The sequence below is a fragment of the Geotrypetes seraphini genome, chromosome 8, assembly GCF_902459505.1.
Source record: "Geotrypetes seraphini chromosome 8, aGeoSer1.1, whole genome shotgun sequence".
Lineage (NCBI taxonomy): Eukaryota > Metazoa > Chordata > Amphibia > Gymnophiona > Dermophiidae > Geotrypetes > Geotrypetes seraphini.
The window spans coordinates 1699172-1719034 of NC_047091.1; the positions used below are offsets into that span (position 1 = coordinate 1699172).

Consider the following 19863-nt stretch of genomic DNA (forward strand, 5'->3'; position numbering starts at 1 on the left):
GTGAATAAACCAGTGGATAAATGAGATCTGGTTGATGTAATGTATGTAGATTTTCAGAAAGTTTTCAACAGAGTTCCTCATGAGATGCTCTTGAGAAAATTAGTCATGGAATAGGAGGCAGTGTTTTGTTTATTTATTGAAAGCTTCTGTACCGCTACTAATGACTGGGGAGTCAATTCAGAGCAGTTTGCATGAGCTCCTGTAAAGGTGTTACAATACAGAGTTAACATTTTCTGAGACGCTTTTCAATGTGATTGTTTACTTTGTAAAGCACTGTCTTAAAAATCCTGTCTATTGTTTGTAATCTATCCCCCCTTTTACAAAGTCGTGAGATAAAAGTCCCAAAGCACTTTAAATCTCTGTGGGCTTCAGGGCAGTTGCGCAGCTTTGTAAAAGTGGTGGAGGGGGGGGGGGAGAATAGAAAGCAACTTGGAGTGTAAAAGTTGTGGATTAGGAATTGGTTATTGGACAGAAAACAGAGGGTAGGGTTAAATAGCCATTTTTCTCAATGGAGGAGGGTAAATAGTGGAGTGCCATAGGGATCTGTACTAGGACCGGTGTTATTTAACATATTTTATAAATGATCTGGAAATTGGAATGACAAGTGAGGTGATTGAATAGTTTAGTGTCATCTGCAAATTTAAAGTTGTTAAAATGCATCAGCCTGTGAAAAATTGTAGGCAGACCTTAGGAAATTGTAAGAATAGGCATCCAGTTAGCAGTTGAGATTTAATGTTGACAAAGGCAAAGTGATGCACATTGGGAAGAATAATCCAAATCATAATTATCAGATGCTAGGGTCCACTTTAGGGATCAGCTCCCAAGAAAAAGATCTAGGTGTCATTGTAGACAATACTCTGAAACCTTTTACTCAATGTGCAGCGGCAGCCAAAAAAGCAAACAGAATGCTGGGAATTACCGTATCAGCAAAACGGTTCAGAAAGCATTCGCAACCATGTGCAACTTAAGACAAATCTGAAAATACTTCAACAACGAACAATTCAAACTCATAGTACAAGCGCTAATCCTAGGACTCCTGGACTATTGCAACATACTTTACCTGTCATGCCTCGCCTACTAAAACAATTACAAACAGTCTAAAATACAGCCCTAAGACTAATGTTATCCTATAGATTAAAATTAAACTCTGACAAAACTAAATTCTTCCTAGCCACCCCCAACGACAAAATAAAAGATACCACAATACAAGTGAATGGATCGAATTTCCCCCTAGAACAAACCTTAAAAATACTGGGAGTCACCTTAGACAAACATCTATCCTTTGAGAAACACACTGATCATACTGTCAGGAAAAGCTTCTCAGTGCTCTGGAAACTCCGCACCATAAAAAAATACTTCGACGACAACTCATTTCGCCTGTTAGTACAATCCTCCATTCTCAGCATCCTGGATTACTGCAACATCATCTACTTGGGCTCCATGAAGAAAACCACCAGGAGACTAAAACTGATTCAGAACACCGCCGTCCGCCTTATATTTGGCTTAAACAAATGGGAACACATCACCCCCTTCTACCATAATCTGCACTGGCTACCATTTGAATCCAGAGTCCTATTCAAATTCGCATGCCTCTGCTACAAAACAGTATTTGGTATATCCCCGAGCTACCTCTACCCACATTTCAACCTAAATTACAACAATAAGAACTCCTGCAGAATTCATCTGTTCGCCTTCCCCTCCCTAAAATTATGTCATTTCAAAAGGTTCCTTGACAAAACCTTCTCCTTCCAGGCGGCTAAACTGAACCCATGGCTAGCCCAAATTGTGCTCGACGCCCCCACCTACCTCGACTTCAGAAAAAAAACTCAAAACACACTTATTCCACGGACAGAACCCTTACACACTCTCTTCTTCTTCTTCAACTCCCCTCAATGCACGTGAACCTCCACCTAATCCTTCTTATTGTACTCTCCTAACTTGTTAACTTTAATGACCTGTATTTTTCCTGTAAATAAATATTACCTTCCTATTGTACACTCTTGTATATTCCTGTGAACTTCAATGACCTGTACATTTCTAAACTGTTAACTCCAACGACTTCATTGTTTGTAACCTTAATTAATTGATGTGAACCGCCTAGAACTCCCTGGGTATGGCGGTATACAAAAATAAAGTTATTATTATTATTATTATACTCACTGAAAAAATACGACCACATTACCTCAGCTTTCCAAGACTCATACTGGTTCCCAGTACAGGCACGCATACAACACAAATTCTATAGCACCCTATTCAAAGCCCTAAATGGAAATGGACCAAGCTATCTGAACAACCGCCTAATCAGGAAAAACACATCCAAACCAGAACACTCTTTACCCAACCCCCCAATCAAAGGCATGCAAAGCAAAAAAATATATGACGGTCTACTAGCCACCAGAGCAGCAAAAATAGACCACCACCTCTCAAATCTGCTGACCATGACGCCAAACTACAAAATATTCAGGAAAGAACTGAAAACCATACTATTCAAGAAATTTGTCAAATGATCTAACTAAACCATATCGACCCTTCCCAGATCCCGACGCATACTATAGCTATCAACCAGGCTAATTTCTTGTTGTAAACCGCCTAGAACTGAAAGGTATTGGCGGGATAGAAGACATCAATGTAATGTAATTCACTTCCCTGGGTTAGGCCCTTGTGCAGTTTCAGTGATTAGCTCAGACAATCTCCACATGCTCTTCATCACAGTTCAAAAGGAAAAACTTCTCTCCAAACAAGGCAAGGCTTTCAGTAGCTTAACACTCTCTGCTTCAGCCAGCATGGCTGAGCAGAAACAGAACACCCGCCTGCCCTCCCCCGAAAAACACAGTTTAAACTTCATTCTTGCCTTTAAGCTGCAGCCTGTATTGCTCAGATCAACTATGATTTCTGTTCCCATTTTAGCATTCCACTCACTGGGCTCTTGCTGCATTGGCTCCCCTTGGAAGTTCAGGTTAGCTACTGGCAGAGTTTACTCTGGTAGCTCTTCCATAACATAACAAGTCACTTCTAAACCGCATAACCGGTAAGTTTGATGTGGTTTACAAAATTTAACAAATAATACAAACTAGACAGAATTGATTAATTGAGGAACAGATGTGTCTTCAATTGCTTTCAAAAATGATTATAAGACATGGAACTCAGTAACAAAGATTTCAGTTCCTTGTCCCAGAAAGCCTCCCGATAAGAAAGCAAAGATTGGTGGTGTTTAGTGTAACGACAGCCTTTCTACATCAGGAGGGACGCTGGAGAGATGTGTGCTGGTGAACTCCTTCCTAAAATCTCTGGGCTGATTTTAAGTTCCTTGTTGCTAAGGGTGGGTCACTTTTTATTTCAGTGTTAGTGCATGTTGCACTGTGGTATGATTTTGTTATATGTTAATTTTCTAATTGATTTTCTTTATGATTTTCTTGGACTGGGTGAAGAGTTCCCCGTGCTACTCCTCTTTCTTTGTATTGCTTTCTCAACTGCTTTGGTACAGACTGCGGAGCACAGAGCAGTGTCAGAAAAAGAAGAGATACAAAATGTAGATGATGCCTTCTACAGAAACTCACGAGTAGGGGTGTATAAACCCCTGGTCAAGATTCCTATGCCTTTCTACTAGAAAGAAGATTGTCGAGGTAAGTACCTAATCTTACCTTACAATCTAATTAAAACAAACAAATAGACAAATAGGGGTTAAGGAATTTCTCACAGAGGGAATGATGAAACAGACTTGGGTACTTTACAAGTGAGTGGGAATTAAGAGTTAACAGCAGCCTCAAAAAAGTAGGTTTTTAGTCTAGATTTGAATACTACCTGAAGTACTGTCTCAGGCAGTCTGTTCCAGGCATACAGTGCAACAAGATAGAAAGATTGAAGTCTGGAATTGGTAGTAGAGAAGGATACAGATAAGAGAGACTTACCCAATGAACAGAGTTCCGGGGGAGGAGTAAAGAGATAAGAGACAAGAGATAGTGAAGAGCTGCAGAGTGAATGCAATTGTAAGTCTATAAGAATTTTGGCTCTTTTTTGGCACAATTATGCTAGACCTGGCGGAATTATGTGCAACTACACAATGTAGAATTTGTGCAGAATTCCACATCTGTGTAGAATTCTTCACATGCTATGCAGAATTCTGCATAAACCTTCTGTTCTTTTCCTGTCCCCATCCCCTCCTACTCCCCCATATGGGCTGGCCTCTCTTCCTCCAACTGTGAGATCAGATATACCTGCAAGTTTCCCAAGAAGCAGCAGTGATGGCAGCTGGCCAGCCAGCAAAGGCTGCGCTGTGGACAGGCTGATTGTAGCTGGGTGCCAGGGCCTTCCCTCTGCCACATTATTTCCTGATAGATAGATGATGCGGCAGAGGGAAAGCCTGGTAGGGCTAGCCGCAAGCTGTCTGTTCTAGCACAGCCTCTGGTGGCAGGCAGCTGCTGCTACTGCTGCTTTGAGAGGCCTGCAGGTATGTCTGATCTCACATGGGGGGGGGGGGGTCAGTCAGAGCAAGAGAGGCCAGATCTGCATGGGGGCAGAAGGGGAGGAGGGGATGGGGACATGGATGCTAGACTACAATTTGTGGGGAGGGAAGGGAGGACATGAATGCTTGGATCATGATTGAGGGAAGAGGAGGGGCATGGATATTGGACTGCAAGTTGGGAGGGGGGAGGAGGGGACATGGATCCTGGTTTGCAAGTGGGTGGGGGGAAAGGAAAGGAAATAAGGGGAGGGGACATGGATGCTAGACCTGCAAGGGGAGGAAGGGGGACATGGATGCTGCACTGCAAATGAGGGGGGGGTGACATGGATGTTGGACTGCAAGAGGAATGGGAGAGGAGGGGACATAGATCTTGGACTACAAGTAGGGGGAAGAGGAGGGGACATGGATCCTGGACTGCAAGTGGGTGAGGTGGGGTGGGGGAAGAGGATAGGAGGGGACATGGATGCTGCACTGCAAGGGGAGGGGTGAGGAGGGGACATGGATGATAAACCTGTAGGGGAGGAGAAGGAAGGAGACATGGATGCTAGACCTGTAATTAGAGGGGAAAGGAGGTGAGAAGGAAACCCAGACCAGAAAGGGGGCTTTACCACAGAGAGAGGAAGAGGTGCTAGATTATGGGAAGCAGGGAAGGGATTTGGGATGCAAGTGAGAAAGTGGTGGGTGGGATGAAGGGACATGGATACTGGTCCTGCAAGTGGGGGAGGGGGAAGGTAGAGAGAGGAAGAGAATGACCAAGACTAGAAAGGGAATAGGAAAGGACAAAGAGATTCTTAACCAGTGGAGAGAAATGCCAGACTATGGGGGCCAAGGAGGAGATTCAAGGTGCAAGTGAGACAGGAGTGGGATTTAGAGGGAGATAGAACTGCAGTTGGAGTGAGAGGGAACTGAGGAGGCTGGAACCCAAGAAAGGAAAAGGCAGGAAAGAATTTCAGGCCTCAGGATAGGAGAATGCTACGCAAAACACTACAAATAAACTTTGCAGAATTTTGAAATATTGTGCACAGAATTTTCAAGATTTTTGCACAGAATTCCGCCAGGTATAAAGAGGAGTTTGAACTGTGAGGTGAGGAGGGGCTTTTTGGCAGAGCTGCTTCTTCTGCACCCAGAGGTTGTGGGATTGAATTCCAGGGCTGATCCTTGTGACCCTGGTCAAGTCACCTAATCCTTCATTGCCCTAGGTACAAAATAAATATACCGTAAGTCCCAATCCTTTTCCCTTAATGCAGAAATGGATAGGGAGCCATTGAAATGACTTGAGAGGGGTCATGTAAGCACAACAACACTGGGAGAATATAAATCGTGCAGCAGAATTTTGAATGGATTGAAAGGGAGAGAGAGGGTTTAGTAGAAGACTTGTGAGAAGCAAGTTGCAGTAATCTAAGTGAGAGGTGATAAAAGTGTGGATAAGGATTTTGGTAATGTGCTCAGAAAGGAAAGGTCAGATTTTGGTGATATTATAGAGAAAGAAACAACAGGCTTTAGCTGTCTGTTGGATTTGTGCAGAGAAAGAGAGAGGAATAAAGGATGACTCAGAGATTGTGAGCTGAGACAGGGAAGCTAAGAGTGTTATCTACATAAATAGAGAATGGGAAGAAAGGTGGCTTTAGGTGGAAAGATAAGAAGTTTAGATTTAGCGATGTTCAGTTTCAAATGGCGGTGAGACATCCAGACAGCAATGTCAGAAAGGCAGGCTGAGACTTAGGCCTGGATTCCTGTAGAAATTTCTGGTGTAGAGAGGTAGATCTGGGAGTTGTTAGCATAAAGGTGATACTGAAACCATGAGAAGAGATCAGAACACTGAGGGAATGAGTATAGATGGAAAAAAGAAGAAGAGCGATAGTGGAAGAAGGTCCAGCACTGCATACACTAAAAGGAAGAGATATGAGGAAAACCAAGAAAGTACAGCGCCCTGAAATCCAAGTGAGGACAAGTGCTGAGTAAATGGGTGATAATCGAATCACAGGAACAGGTAGTGAGTTTGCAATAAGAAAGAAAATGTGTAGTTTCTTCTTCAGTGATTTAACTGGGCAGGAGCCTCTCCAACCTGGTTAAATGGCTCAATCTTCATATCCATCATGAATAGCTGGGCCAAAAGTTGGATGAAATTACCCCAACAGTGGTTTCACCAACATTTAGGAGGTAGGCCTATGCTGTAAGAAAATGATTAAAAAGCAAGAGGAACTTGAACAGCTTTATTTGCTTTCAGTTTTACCTCCAAACTGAATTTAGCTCAATAACACCTCACAGTTCAAAAGTTTATTTTAATATCAGGCCTTTTACTTCTGCTCCTAGGCTGCACCCCCAGCCTCTCCATACTCTACGTTTGGTTTGTCCCATTTATCATTAGTGGTCCTCCACCTCATGCCAACATTGGCAGTCACCTTCTTGTGCTCGCTGCATGGTCTGTGGTTTCATCTCCTTGTTCAGCTGGTCCCTATGATAAAATTTGTAAATGCGTACATATATTTAGATTTTCTACTGCCACTGTTTTTGAATTCTAGACATGTAACATTCTCCATAATTCATCCATTTTACTCCAATAATTGGTATGACTTTATTTAAGAGTTAGAGCTGCAGTTAGGATTAGGATTAGATGTTGGAAACATACAGACTGCTCTGCTCCAGAATATCAGCAACAAGGGAGTGGCAATGCAGTGGTCCCTCTCACAGAATTTCAAAGTGGAACCAACTCCATTCCACTCTCTACCCCCAACAACTTATTCCTCAGTCTGTTCTTATAGTCACTCTCTTGCCTGCTGAAACCCAACTCAATGGGCTGTCCCTGGATATTTCGCAGTTCTTAACCACACAATGCCACTGTATATTCTTTCTGACCATTGCAGCACTGTGTAGTTAGTGCTGAGCAGTCTTTGGGCAGAGTTGGGGAGGAGCCACAGCCAGGGCCGGTGTTAGGGGGGGGGGCAAACAGGGCAGTTGCCCTGGGCCCCAAGGCTCTTGGCAACCCCTCGTGAGCCGACTCGTTTTCCCCCTTCTAAGCAAGTTGGTCCGACGTCACTTTCACACTTTGTTCAACTTCTCATCCATTTTTGTTGCAGGGAACTAACGGCTGTGGCAGCGATTCTGAAACGCAGCCTGCGGTCTCCCTCCCTGCTTTCCTTCTGCTGTGGTCCACCCCCAATGATGCAACTTCCTTTTTTCACCTGGGTGGACCTTGGCAAAAGGAAAGAAGCCTTCTTGGCTTGGAAGCCCCCTAGACCAGTGGTGTAGCGCCCTTTTCTCCACCCCCTTCTCCTTCCCCACCCCCCCTGCTGCACTGGAGCCCTCCTTCCTTTCCCTCATATTTTTTTAATTTTCCAGGCTGCGAGCAACAGCACAAACTTGCTGCCCGTGTCGTGTCAGCTATCCCTTTGATATCACTTGCTAGGCTTGGGACTTCAGAGAGAGAGTCGACACCGACATGGACAGCAAGTTCATAATACTGTTTGCGCAGGGAAAATGAAAGAGGTACGAGGGAAGGGAAGGGGCACACATGCACGGGGGGGTACTAGAGAGAGAGAGATGGTGGGAGAGATGGAGGGAGAGAAGAGAAAGGGAGAGAAGTTGGACATGGGGTGCTGTGAAGGAAAGGGGAAAGAGATACTTGAAGGGGGACAGTTGGAAAGAGAAAGGCAGAGATGGTGGACCTAGGGGTGGTGTAGAGGGAGGGAGCAATATAGAATAAGAGGATAGGATAGTTGGAAAGAGAAAGGGAGAGATGGTGGACCTTGGGGAGGCAAGGAGAGATATGGGATGGGAGGGCAGTTGGGAAGAGAAAGGGAGAAAAATTGGACCTGGGGATGGCAGGAGGGTTGGGAGGGAGAAATGTTAGGTCTTGGGGCAGAAGGAAAAGAGAGATGCAGCATCTCTATTTTCCCTCCCTCCCTTCCTCCCTCCCATTGTTCAGAATCAAGGAGGGAGAGAAGAAGAAGAACAGAAAAGAGAGGGAGAGATGTTGGCCCATGGGGAGAAAGGGTGAAAGGTGGACCCATAGGAGGCAAGAGAGGTGGGATATGAAGATTCTAGGGGGATGGAGAAAAAGGGACAGGGAGATATAGCCTGAAGAGAGAGGAAGGGGGATACTGGAATGCTGCACTGCCATGTGGAAGAGGTCAAAAGGGGGATGATAGGATGAGAGAGAGCAGTGAGAACAGTGGTGGTAATGGGGAGTAGATAAAAGGAAATAGGAGGTTGGGAAAGGAATGAGATGGGAAATGGGAGAGCTACAGTATAAGAGTAGAAGGAAAATTGATAGGTAGCTGAATATTTAAAAGGAGAAGATGAGAAAGAGGGTGAGATTTGTGTGGAGAGAGGCAGAAAATAAAAAAGGAGGAAAGTTGAAAGGGAAAAATCAATATGTTGAAGGAAGGCAAAGTGAGGGAATGGAATAAGAGAAAAGATGAGAAAAAATGGACAGCAGAAACTGGAAAAAAGAAGATAGACAAAAAGCAAAAAGAGAAACTAGGACCAAGATGATGAAAAAACAAAATGTCCAGACAAAAACGTAGAAAAAAAGTGTTTTATTTAGAATATATTAAATGGAATATAGCTCTGGGATATGTACATCACAAATATATTTGTATCTATTCAGTGGAATAATTGTGTGTGTGGGGGGGGTTCCCAAAATGGGTGGATGGGCACCAAATTTTCTCCCCACCTGAATGCAAAATATAAATACTTGAGCTGGTGGGGATCCCCCAAGCCCTGCCAACTGAAGACCTCTTCCTCTGGTCCAGCAACCAGAAATCTCCAAGCTTTACAGCTAATGGCCATATCCTCAAACTGCCACTGCTTTCATGAGGAGGAGGAGGTGGTCATTAGTTGGTGAGGCTTGGGGATCCCCACCAGCTACAGCAAGGGAGATGTTCATTTTGATGGGGCCTAAGTTCAAAGTGGGAAGCCCAGTCCCCTCTCATGGTTATGTCACTAATTGTGTTTAGTACAAAATGAAGTGTTTACTGAGTTTAACGTTTATTATTCATATTTCTGTTTCTAATTTGTGATCCATTGTTCTGTATTTGGTGAAGGTCTGTCTGTGTTTTGTGTGTGAAGAAGTCATTTAAAATTGTTTTATACGTATATGGCTAAATTGCAGGGTCAGATTAATGGGTAGGCCCAGTAGGCACATGCCTAGGGCCTGAAGTTGTTAGGGGGGCCCGCTGAAGAAACAGAGGACTCAGGGTTTTTGGTTTTTTTCTTTGGCAACGCTGGCCCCCCCAGGAAAGATCGGCAGCGCTGGCTCCACCCCCCGGCATCGATGGCAATGTGTCCAGAATAAGTGACGGCAGAGGGGGGGGGTTGCTGTAAGATCCCGCGATGACTGCGTCTGCCGGCTCTGCTCAGGGAAGAAGTAAGTGACATCAGAGGGGGTGGACCAAAAGACTCAGTCGTTGCGGGACCTTGCAGCAACTCCATGCATCTGCCAGTGCACCCCCATCAACTCCACTTACTTCTTCCCTGAGCAGAGCTGGCAGCTGAAGTCATCGCAGGACCTTACTTCATAGCATTGGTTAGTTTGAAGGGAGAGAGAAAAGAGCATAGAAGGGTGGTGGAGGGAGAGAAAGGAGCCAGGGTGGTATGGAAGGGTTGTGGAGGGAGAGAAAGGGGGCAGATGCTGATGGAAGGGGGGAAGGGAAAGGGGAGAGAGACATAAGGGGGAAGGATACTGGATGGAATTGGGTTGGAGGGAAAGAAAGGGGGCAGATGCTGATGGAAGGGGGGGAAGGGAAAGGGGAGAGAGACATAAGGGGGAAGGATACTGGAGGGAATTGGGTTGGAGGGAAAGAAAGGGGACAGATGCTTATGGAAGTGGGGGGAAGGGAGAGGAGAGAGTAAAAGGCCAGACCATGGGGGTGTAGGAGAGGGAAGGGAAGGGAAGGAGAGGAGAGTGATGCCATGTTTGTCACTAAGCCACATGTATAAAGAAATTTATAATGCGTTATAAGTATTTTAACTTTTTACTTGTGTCTTATTAGTGTTTGTTTTTAAAATGTTGTTTTAAAATTGCTTGTTCTCTAAAAAGTCTTTTTTTTAAATTGTTCATCGCTTAGAATGTTTTATATAGGCGATTCATCAAATAATAAACTTGAACTTGAACGCCAAATCATTGGAGGAGGGAAGAGAAGAAGATGGATGTCACACCAATGGGGGGGAGGGGAGGAAGGGATGGAAGGGAGAGGCAGACAATTTCTGGAAGAAGCATAGAAAGAGAGCAGATGCCATATGGAAGAGGCAGATAGAGGGCAGACAGTGGATGGAAGGAAGAGAATGATGAGAAGATGAGGAAAGCAGAAACCAGACAACAAAGGTAGAAAAAATTTCTATTTGTTTTATTTATTTCTTTTTGCTTTAGGATAAAGTATTATTGTAGCTGTGTTGATAATCGTTTATTAATAGAAAATGGAAATAAGGTGATCTTGTTTATTGGACTAATTTTAATACATTTTTTACTAAGTCAGAGACTATAACTCCTTTCCTCAGGTAAGGACAGAGATACTGTAACAGCAGTATAGTTTACTGACCTGATGAAAGAGGTTTTAACCTCTGAAAGCTAAGTGAGAAATGTATTAGTCCAATAAAATGATGGGCACTACATTTTCTTGCCCCATGCCTCTTTCCCATATGCAAAATATAAATTGGTGGATTTCCCAAAGCCCTGCCAGCTGAAGATATCTTCCTCTAGGAAGGAAGGGGAGATTTGTTCAGAGATGTTTGGAGGTTACATAGAAGAAAAACTTTACACTGGCACTGGTATGGTAATCTTTGTTGTTTGTTTTGAATTTTAAAATAAAAGAAATAAAAAAAAGAAATAAAGTGGAAATAAAGAAGTAAATAAGAAAATGAGTAAATATATGGGGCGGGGCAGGGGGGCGGTGGCATGGTGTGTGTGGGTTGAGTCTAGCGGGGCGGGGCAGGGGGGCCCTTGACTAATTAATCCTGCCCTGCTAATGTGACCACAAAATGGAACTGGACCCTCCCCTGGATCCTCCCCCAAATCCCAGAACACCCCCACAACCCCCCTGGAACCCATTAAATATAGTGCACAATATAGACAGCAGATATAACTTCTCAAAACTGACACATTTTGATCACTAAATTGAAAATAAATTAATTTTTCCTACCTTTGTTGTCTGGTGATTTCATGAGTCTCTGGTTGCACGTCCTTCTGACTGTGCATTCTTTCTTTCATTTCTTTCTTTCTCTCTTCCTGCCCCCCTTCTTTCTGTCTTTCTCTCTCCTGACTCCCCCCTTTCTGTCTTTCTTTCTCTCTCCCACCTCCCTCCCTCTGTCTTTCATTCTCTCTCCCAGCCCAGCCCCCCAAGCCAACACCACCTATTTGTCCAAGCCACCGCCACACTAACATTATCTTCGTGCAGCGACTACATAAGCCTTCCCCCCCCCCCACCACCCCCGACGTCAATTCTGACATCAGAGGGGAAGTTCTGGGCCAATCAGGCAGCGATTGGCTGGCCCAGAACTTCCTCTCCAATGTCAGAATTGATGTCGGGAGAGGGGGGGGGGAAAGGCTTGTGCAGCCGCTTCACGAAGATGATGTTACTGCAGCGGCGGCTCGGACAAATAGGCGGCAGCGGCCCGTTTTTAGCTCACCTGTCCTGCTCCTTCTGAAAATGGGATATTTCAGCGTCCCGAAGCTGTGCGTGGGGACAACAGGACAGGTGAGCTAAAAACGGGACATATGGTCACCTTATATATGGCAGTAATGGTGCATGGGGAAATTGGGAGAAGGGCAGGTAGAAGAGTGGCCCCCTCCTTAATTTCAGCCCTGGGCCCCAGCATGTCTAAAACTGGCCCTGGCCACAGTGCAACAACCAACTATATTCAGTACCGGTGTCTGTATAGCTAATCAGGCAGATAGGACTGCATGAAAAGCAGTCCTATCTTTGCCCACTTAGATATGCAAGTGCTGGCATTGAATATCAGCTGGCACCTGCATAACTGTCAAGTCAACAGCTGATCCAGATATTCAATACCAGTGCCCAGACATGGCCCTGGTATTGACTATCTAGGTTAGATTCAGCCCAGGGCAGTCAATGCCTTTAAAACTGCTGACTGCTACAGGCTGAATATCAGGTGGAGTACATTTAGACACTGGGATCCGACACATTTACTTACTTCAATTTATTGTCTTGCAGCTCCCCAGATTCCTGTTGCCATATGGACTCCTCATCAAGGCCTAGGTCTGCCAAAAGCCTACAGATATGCCTCTTCAGTGCTGGCTGCATATTATTCCAAAACAACACAGAAGAAAGAAGATGGTATCAGCATTAAGCACATCACCAGAAAACAAGACATTCCCCTAGTACCAAACACAATAATATTCAAAAAGCTGAACTTCCTTTGCCTTTTCTCTCTTGTAGATATAGTTAGGTTAGGGTTACTATACATCCGGATTTCCTCAGCTATGTCCTCCTTTTGGCGATGACTCAGGGCATCCGGGTGGATTTTGTATTTGCTCTCAGAGGGCCTAATTTGTCTAGGTTTTAGCGTTGCAGGGGACTGTGGCGGGGAGCAGCAGCAGCGGAGCAAAAATTAAAAACCAGCACCCAGCTGTGGCAGTCATTGTGCAGACACACAGCCTCATCAACAGGTGCCAGCTGGAACCTCCTCTCTCCTCTTCTCCCTTGTGCACACACATGCTGGATAGCCAAAGACAGGAGGCTTTAGATTGGTGAGGACTCTCTTCTACCCCCCCCCCCAGGGCTGACGTTAGGGGAAGGAAAACAGGGCAGCTGCCCTGGGTCCCACAGATCCAGAGGGCCCCGCGGTCTGAACTTCTCTTCCCCTTCTTTTTTTATCTTCCTCACTTCCCTTCACCTTCCCAATCAAGTTTCAAGTTTATTAGGATTTTTATATACCGCCTATAGAGGTTATCTAAGCGGTTTTTACAATCAGGTACTCAAGCATTAAATAGTTAAATATTCCTTTTCAGAGGGGCCCCAACATGGCAGCCGTTCTCACAAGCTGCTGGTGGCTGCCCCGAAGTTTTCCCTCTGTGGCAATCTGCCCTGTTGGAAATGGGAAGTTGCGGCAGAGGCGGCGGATTATGGTAGAGGGAAAACTTTGGGGCAGCTGCCGGCAGCTTGTGAGAATGGCTGCTATGTCAGGGCCCCTCTGAAAAGGAACATTTGTATGGAGCGGGGGTGGGGGGTGGGGAGAAAAGCAGTCTGCCTCAGGTGTTCCAAGGCATGGCATCATTAACTTCTTTGGGCAGCAGCAACGGCTACAATTCGCTTCTGTTGCTGGCTTTGGGCCTTCCTCTCTGCCGGGTCCTGCCTACTTCCTGTTTCCGTGAAGGCAGGACCCGATGGAGAAGCAGGCCCAAAGCTGGCAAACAGCAGAGAATTGTGAACACTGCTGCTGCCTGAAGAAGTTCATAACGCCAGGCCTTGGAGCACCTGCTTAGGAGCTGCACTGCCGACTGGGGACCGAGTGACAGAAGGGGGAAAGGGAGCAGAGGGGGAGAGAATTCCTGCACCCAACAAGAGGGAGAGAGAGAGGGAGAAGGAAGATGAGGAAGGGAGGGAGAGAAAGGAAGGAATGAAAGAAGATGCAAGGGCATGGAAGGAGGGAGGGAGGACGGAAGAGATGCCAGGATATGAAGGGAAAGAGGAAGGTATGCCATGGCATAGAGGGAAGGGAAAGAAGAATGTATGCAAGACCAAGGGAAAAGGAAGGGGGAAAGGAAGTAGAAGAGATGTCAGAGCATGGAGGGGGAGGGAGAGATGGAAGAAAAGTAAAGGAAAGAGATGCCAGGGCATCAGGGAAGGGAAGGAGACAGATGCTAGACTATGGGGTGGGAAGGAAGGAAAGGAGAAGAGAGAGATGCCAGAGCATAGGGGAGGGGGTAGTGACAGACAGTGGATGGAAGTGGCAGAGAGAGAGAGGGCAGAGGCTGGATGAAAGGGGCAGATGCTGCATGGAAGAGAGAGAGAGAGGACTGATGCTGGATAGAAAGAAGAGAGTGAAGACAAGATGATTAAAGCAGAAACGACAAAAGGTAGAAAAAAAGATTTTTTTTGTTGCTTTAGAATAAAATAGTATTGTAGTTATACTGATAAAACTTTTATAAACAGAAAATAAGGTAATCTTTTTATTGGACTAATTTTAAAACATTTTTTACTAACTTTCAGAGACCAAACCCCCTTCTTCAGGTCAGGACAGGATACTGTAATAGCAGTATACTATACTTACCTGAAGAAGGAGGTTATGGCCTCTGAAAGTTAATTGAAAAATGGATTAGTCCAATAAAATGGTATTTTCTTGTTTTCAATTTTTGTTTTATTTCTATTTGTTAATTTGTAAAGTGGTGATTGTTATTTGTCAGTTTTTTTCAAATTTACATCTGCTATATTTATATTTTGCAGAGTATTAGGGGGCTATATGTCACTGTTTCTGTGGTGTTTCACTGTATACAGAGTTTGGCTTTTTGGCGATTCAGTTTAACCTTTGTCTACATATTTCTATTTTTAGTTTGTAGTTACTTATTCCATACTAGGTGAGGGTGTATCTGTGTTCTCTATGTATGAAAAGGACATTGTTTTCTTATAGCAATGACTGAGCAGGATTGATCTGTATTAATCTGGCTTTAGTTTTACAATGGGTATATTGATGTTCTAATGCTCATTGCAGTGTTTATGATGCTGCCTTTTCCTAGGTGCACCCTTGTTGTGTGACTCATGGGTTATTATAGCCCAGAGTGTCAAATATACTAGGTATGCCACTGCATTTAGATGTTCAAAGGAGATTGGGAAGGTGAGGGAGATGGGCTGAATGGGAATAAATGTCTGGACCATGGGGCTTCCTGAAGGTATTTTAAGTCGGCACTGGGGTGGAGGTGGAGAGGGATGAGAGAGATGGGAAAATGCAGGTGGGTGGAAGGGGGACCAGATAAACAAATTTATGAAACGGAAGTGGGAGAGAGAGAGGGAGAGATGGACAATGGGAGGAAGGGATTACAAGGTCTTAGGCAGCTCTTAAATTTAGAGGGGGGCAGGGATGGACTGTGGGGGTCAACACATTCCTCCACACCCCCTCCTGGCGGGTAGAGATGCATTTTTTCCCTCTCCCACCTCCTCTGATCCAGTGTTTCTCTCCTTTCCATCCTCCCCACTGTCTGGCTTGTCTTTCCCTTTCACCATGGTCCATTGTGCAGATAGAAAGCATCCGGGTCAGCAAGAGGAGAAGGCAGACCATGGGGAGGAGAGAAAGGAGAGAGATACTGGACTGCATAGTTTGTGAGGTAGGGAGAATGGCAGACAGTATATGCATTGCCACTAGGGGAACTTGAGCTAAGAATGGGGAGCCTGGGTCCCCAGATCCCCCTTCCCATCATGGCAACACTCCTGGGAGGGAAGAGAATGGCAGAGATGTTGAACCCAGGGGGAACAGTCAGGCCTGGGGAGGGGAAGATGCTAGATGGAAGGGCAGTCGTGAAGAACAAGAAATACGTTGGAACAAGGGATGAGAGGGAGGGAGAGAAGGGGGTACGAGGGGGGCTGGATCATAAGGTGAGAGGAGGAGAGAACAGCAGTAAAAAGAGTAATGTTGCACCCTGAGGGGAGGGAAGAGAGAGGAGGTGAGATCATGGGGAGAGGGACAGGAGGGAAGAGAGATGGGATAGGAATATAGTGAAGGAAAATGGACAGGGAGATGTCAGGCTATGAGAGTCGGAGAGGAGATGATGGGCTACCAGAGTGGAAGGAGGGGATATGCTGGAAATTGTGGAATCATGGGAAAGACCAAGGGACAGGGGTGGCATGGAGATGAATGAGAGGACGAAACTGAGTACAGAAGTACAAATGTGATAATGAGAAGTAGAGAGGAAGATAGTGAGTATAGAAGTAGAAATGTGGTAGTGAGGAGTAGATGAAAGACAGAAGGGTTTAGGAGACTGGGGAAGGTATGAGATGGGAAATGGGAGAGCTCAGCATGAGAAAGAGAGATGGGAAGTTGGTAGGTAGCTGAGAAGTAAAAAGAAGGAAAGGGTGGCTTTTGAGTGGATGGAAGAGCAAAGAAGGAAAGATCAGTATATTACAGACAGGTGTAGTGAGGGAATGAAATAAGACAGGGGAGAGTAGGGTTACCAGACATCTGGGAAAACTGAGACATGTCCTCTTTTCAGAGGACTGTCTGGGTGCCCGGACAGACTTTCCAAAATCCAGTAGTTTGTCCGGGTTTTGGCAAGCTCTGACCTCCCGGCCGTGTCTGGAGGGCCTCTTGAGCATGTGCAGATGACATCACACGTCTCCTTGCATGCTCGGAGACCCTCCAGATGCGGCCTGGAGGTCGGAAAACAAAGACAAGGCTTTGTGGGAGCAGGGCTAGGGGCAGAATGGGGCAGGGCTGGAGGCAGAATGGGGCTTGGCTAGGGGCAGAACGGAGTGAGGTCATTGTCAGCCCTGCCTTAACTTGTTGGCCTTACCAATGTCAGCAAAGGCCTATGGGAGATCATACCATTCATGTCTGACCTTAGGGAATGTCATTGCAAGCAGCCTTAGCCAGCCTAAATTAAATAAGTGTTTAGAGGACCTGGCAGTAAAGAGGTGCGAAGAGGTGTTAAGATGTGCTAAGATGTGTTAATGACTGGTGTTTACAGTCATATGTCTGGGTTTCTCAGGACAAAAATCTCGTAATCTTAGGAGAGAGGAGAAAAGACTTATGGACAGCAGCCACTGGAAAGGGAATTATCAGAAGACACAGGAATGCAGAAGAGATGAAATGAGACCAGCATGTTGAAAAAATAAAATATTTGGACAACAAAGTTAGAAGAAAGTGTTTTATTTTAAATTTATTACCTGGAATATGTTAGCTTTGGGATATGTATATCACAGATCTTTATACTGTATACCATACAGCTGATGGGGGGGTGAGGGGTGAGGGTGAGCAGTGGCCCCAAGCCCAAAGTGGGTGGGAACTAAATTTTCTTCCTGTCCTCTGCCATGGCCCCTGCCCAAATGCAAATAAATTCCTAAGCTGGTGCCGATCCCAAAGCCCTGCCAGCTGAAGACCTCTTCCTCCAGTTCAATGGCCAGAGCAAGCTCTGCAGCTGGTGGCAGCTCAGGGACTATTCTTATGTTTTAATGTTAACTACAGAGCTTGGAGATTTCTGGCTGCCAGACCAGAGGAGGTGGTCTTCAACTGGCAGGGCTTCAGGATCCCCAACAGCCACAACAAGGGGGTGGCTCATTTTGGGTGGATCTGCACCCAGGACCTCTATGTGTTCAGTACTAAAAGATGTGCATATCTGCTTTTATTTCTCCATTGTTGTGATACATGAGTATAATTTATTGGAGTTCCTAGTTCAGTTTCTATTTGCGATCCCTTGTTCTCTATTTGGTAAAGGTCTGTCCAGGTTTTGTTGTGAAGAAGTCATTTAAAGTTGTATTATCCCAGGACAAACAGGCAGGTATTCTCACATATGGATGACATCATCGACGGAGCCCGGATGCGGACAGCTCACAAGCAGACCCACCTGAAGAAACTCGAAGTTTCTAGTCGCCCGCACCGTGCATGCATGAGTGCCCTCCTGCCCAGCGCAGGGCACGTCTCCTCAGTTCTCAGTTTTCCGCGGAGCTGAAAAGTCCGTCTTTGACTCTCTGCATTTAACTTCGTTCTCTTGTGCCTTCTCTGAACCGCAGTTTGTGTTTTTTTCTTCACGAATCGCTGTCTTATTTTATTTCTTTTAATTTTAGTTAAAAAAAAAAAATTTTCTTCTTCCGTTCGTTTTTCGGGACAGGCCGCTCGGCGCAGCCCGAGGGCTTCGATCTTGCGGCGGCAGTTTTTCCTTCTATGTCCCGGCCTGCTACAGGCTTCAAGAGGTGTAGCAAGTGTCAGCGCGCGATCTATCTTACGGACCCTCACGGACGCTGCCTCAAGTGCCTTGGGCCGAAACATCATCCTAGGTCGTGCCTGCCTTGCCAAAAACTTCAGCCTCATGCTTTCAAGCGTCATTGTATTTTGGTGGACAAGCTCTTCAAGATGGAGTCTTTTACCGATCCCTCAACTTCGAAGACGTCTACGGCCTCGACTCCTACCGAGGACCCTTCTGTGCTTACTGCTTCCACCTCAAACCTCATCAGACCTTCGTCGTTTGCAGCGGCTCTTGCTTCAACGTCATCTGCTGTATCTTCCCCTGTTTCCTCAGGTCAGCTAGCTCAGCAGTCGGTTCCACCGGTGGTGATTAAAGTGTTTAAGACTCCCAGATCGAAGCACACTCCCACTACCTCGAAGGAACCTCCAGCCAAAGCAGGTGGTCCGGTTTCAGACGCGGATCCATCCTTGCCGGCATCTTTCCAGACCATGTTGGAGAAGCAATTTATTCAGTTCCTTACTAACATGGGACCCAAACTGTTTCCTGGGCATTCAGCAGACTCCCGCAAGTTCAAGCCGCTTCCTTTGCCCCAATCTGACCTTACACACTCTTTGTAGGGAACAGAGTCTCTGCGAGTGTCTGATCTGGCATCCAAGCACGTAAAGCAAGGAACAGATTCTTTGCAAGTGCCTCAACGGGAATTCTCACACTCTTTACAAGGAGCAGAGTCTTTGGGAGTGCATCGAGGTTCCTTCACCAAGCCTCTGGAGTTTCGATCTACAGCCTCTAGTCCTATTCATCCGATGGCATCGGCTGCTCTCGTCTCCGAGGCAAAGTCTCCTTTATCCTCAAGATCTGGTTCCAGACACAGTTCTCACCGATATTCGAAGCCTTCTTTGAGGCATCCTTCCAGGCATAGTTCTTCTTCTCAAGACAGACCATCTTCCTCTAAGCCTCGATCTACTCCTACCTCGTCCAGAACACTGACTCCTCGTTCGAGGTCTCCGATGCCGGACCTAGAGGATATTACGGTTTCGATTGCCTCATCCAAATCACCAGGTTCCTTTGATGCCGAAGCTTCATCTTCGACTCAGGCTGTCTCGACGTCCTCAAGTCCTTCTCGAGGCAAAGCATTGGCATATCAGCTATCTTTCTCGTCTTTCCTTCGTCAGATGGCTGTGGACTTGGATCTTCAATTAGATACTGGCTCAAAATATTCTAAGGAGAATCTAGAAGTCATGCATCTTCCTCAACCTCCAGCAGAGTCTCTTAAGCTTCCACTTCATACATTCAGACTTTTGGTCGATGCATGGAAATACCTTTTTCCATACCAGCTGTTCCAGGCAAATTGGACTCTAGGTATAAAACTGTGCATCGCAAAGGATTTGACAACTCACAGTTATCTCATCAATCTCTCCTGGTCGAGTCCTCCTTAAAGAGGTCCCATCCTTCCAAGGTTTATGCCACCGTTCCTCCTGGAAGGGAAGGGAAAACTATGGACAAATTCAGACATCACATCTATCAAAATGCTATGATGTCCTCTAAAGTCCTC

At 45.6% G+C, this 19863-nt stretch overlaps 1 protein-coding gene across 2 annotated transcripts in view; it reads right to left on the minus strand.

Annotated features, from left to right (window-relative positions):
* Positions 1 to 4783: 4783 nt before the first annotated feature.
* TSGA10IP (testis specific 10 interacting protein) overlaps positions 4784 to 19863 on the minus strand; it is a 76767-nt gene continuing 61687 nt past the window's right edge. For both annotated transcript variants that reach the window (XM_033955134.1, XM_033955133.1), the window contains exons 7-8: positions 12614 to 12717; positions 4784 to 6917 (exon numbers count right to left, since the gene is read on the minus strand). In XM_033955134.1, coding sequence (XP_033811025.1) covers positions 6827 to 6917; positions 12614 to 12717 — 195 coding nt within the window. In that variant the 3' untranslated portion in view covers positions 4784 to 6826. The remainder of the gene's footprint in view (positions 6918 to 12613; positions 12718 to 19863) is intronic.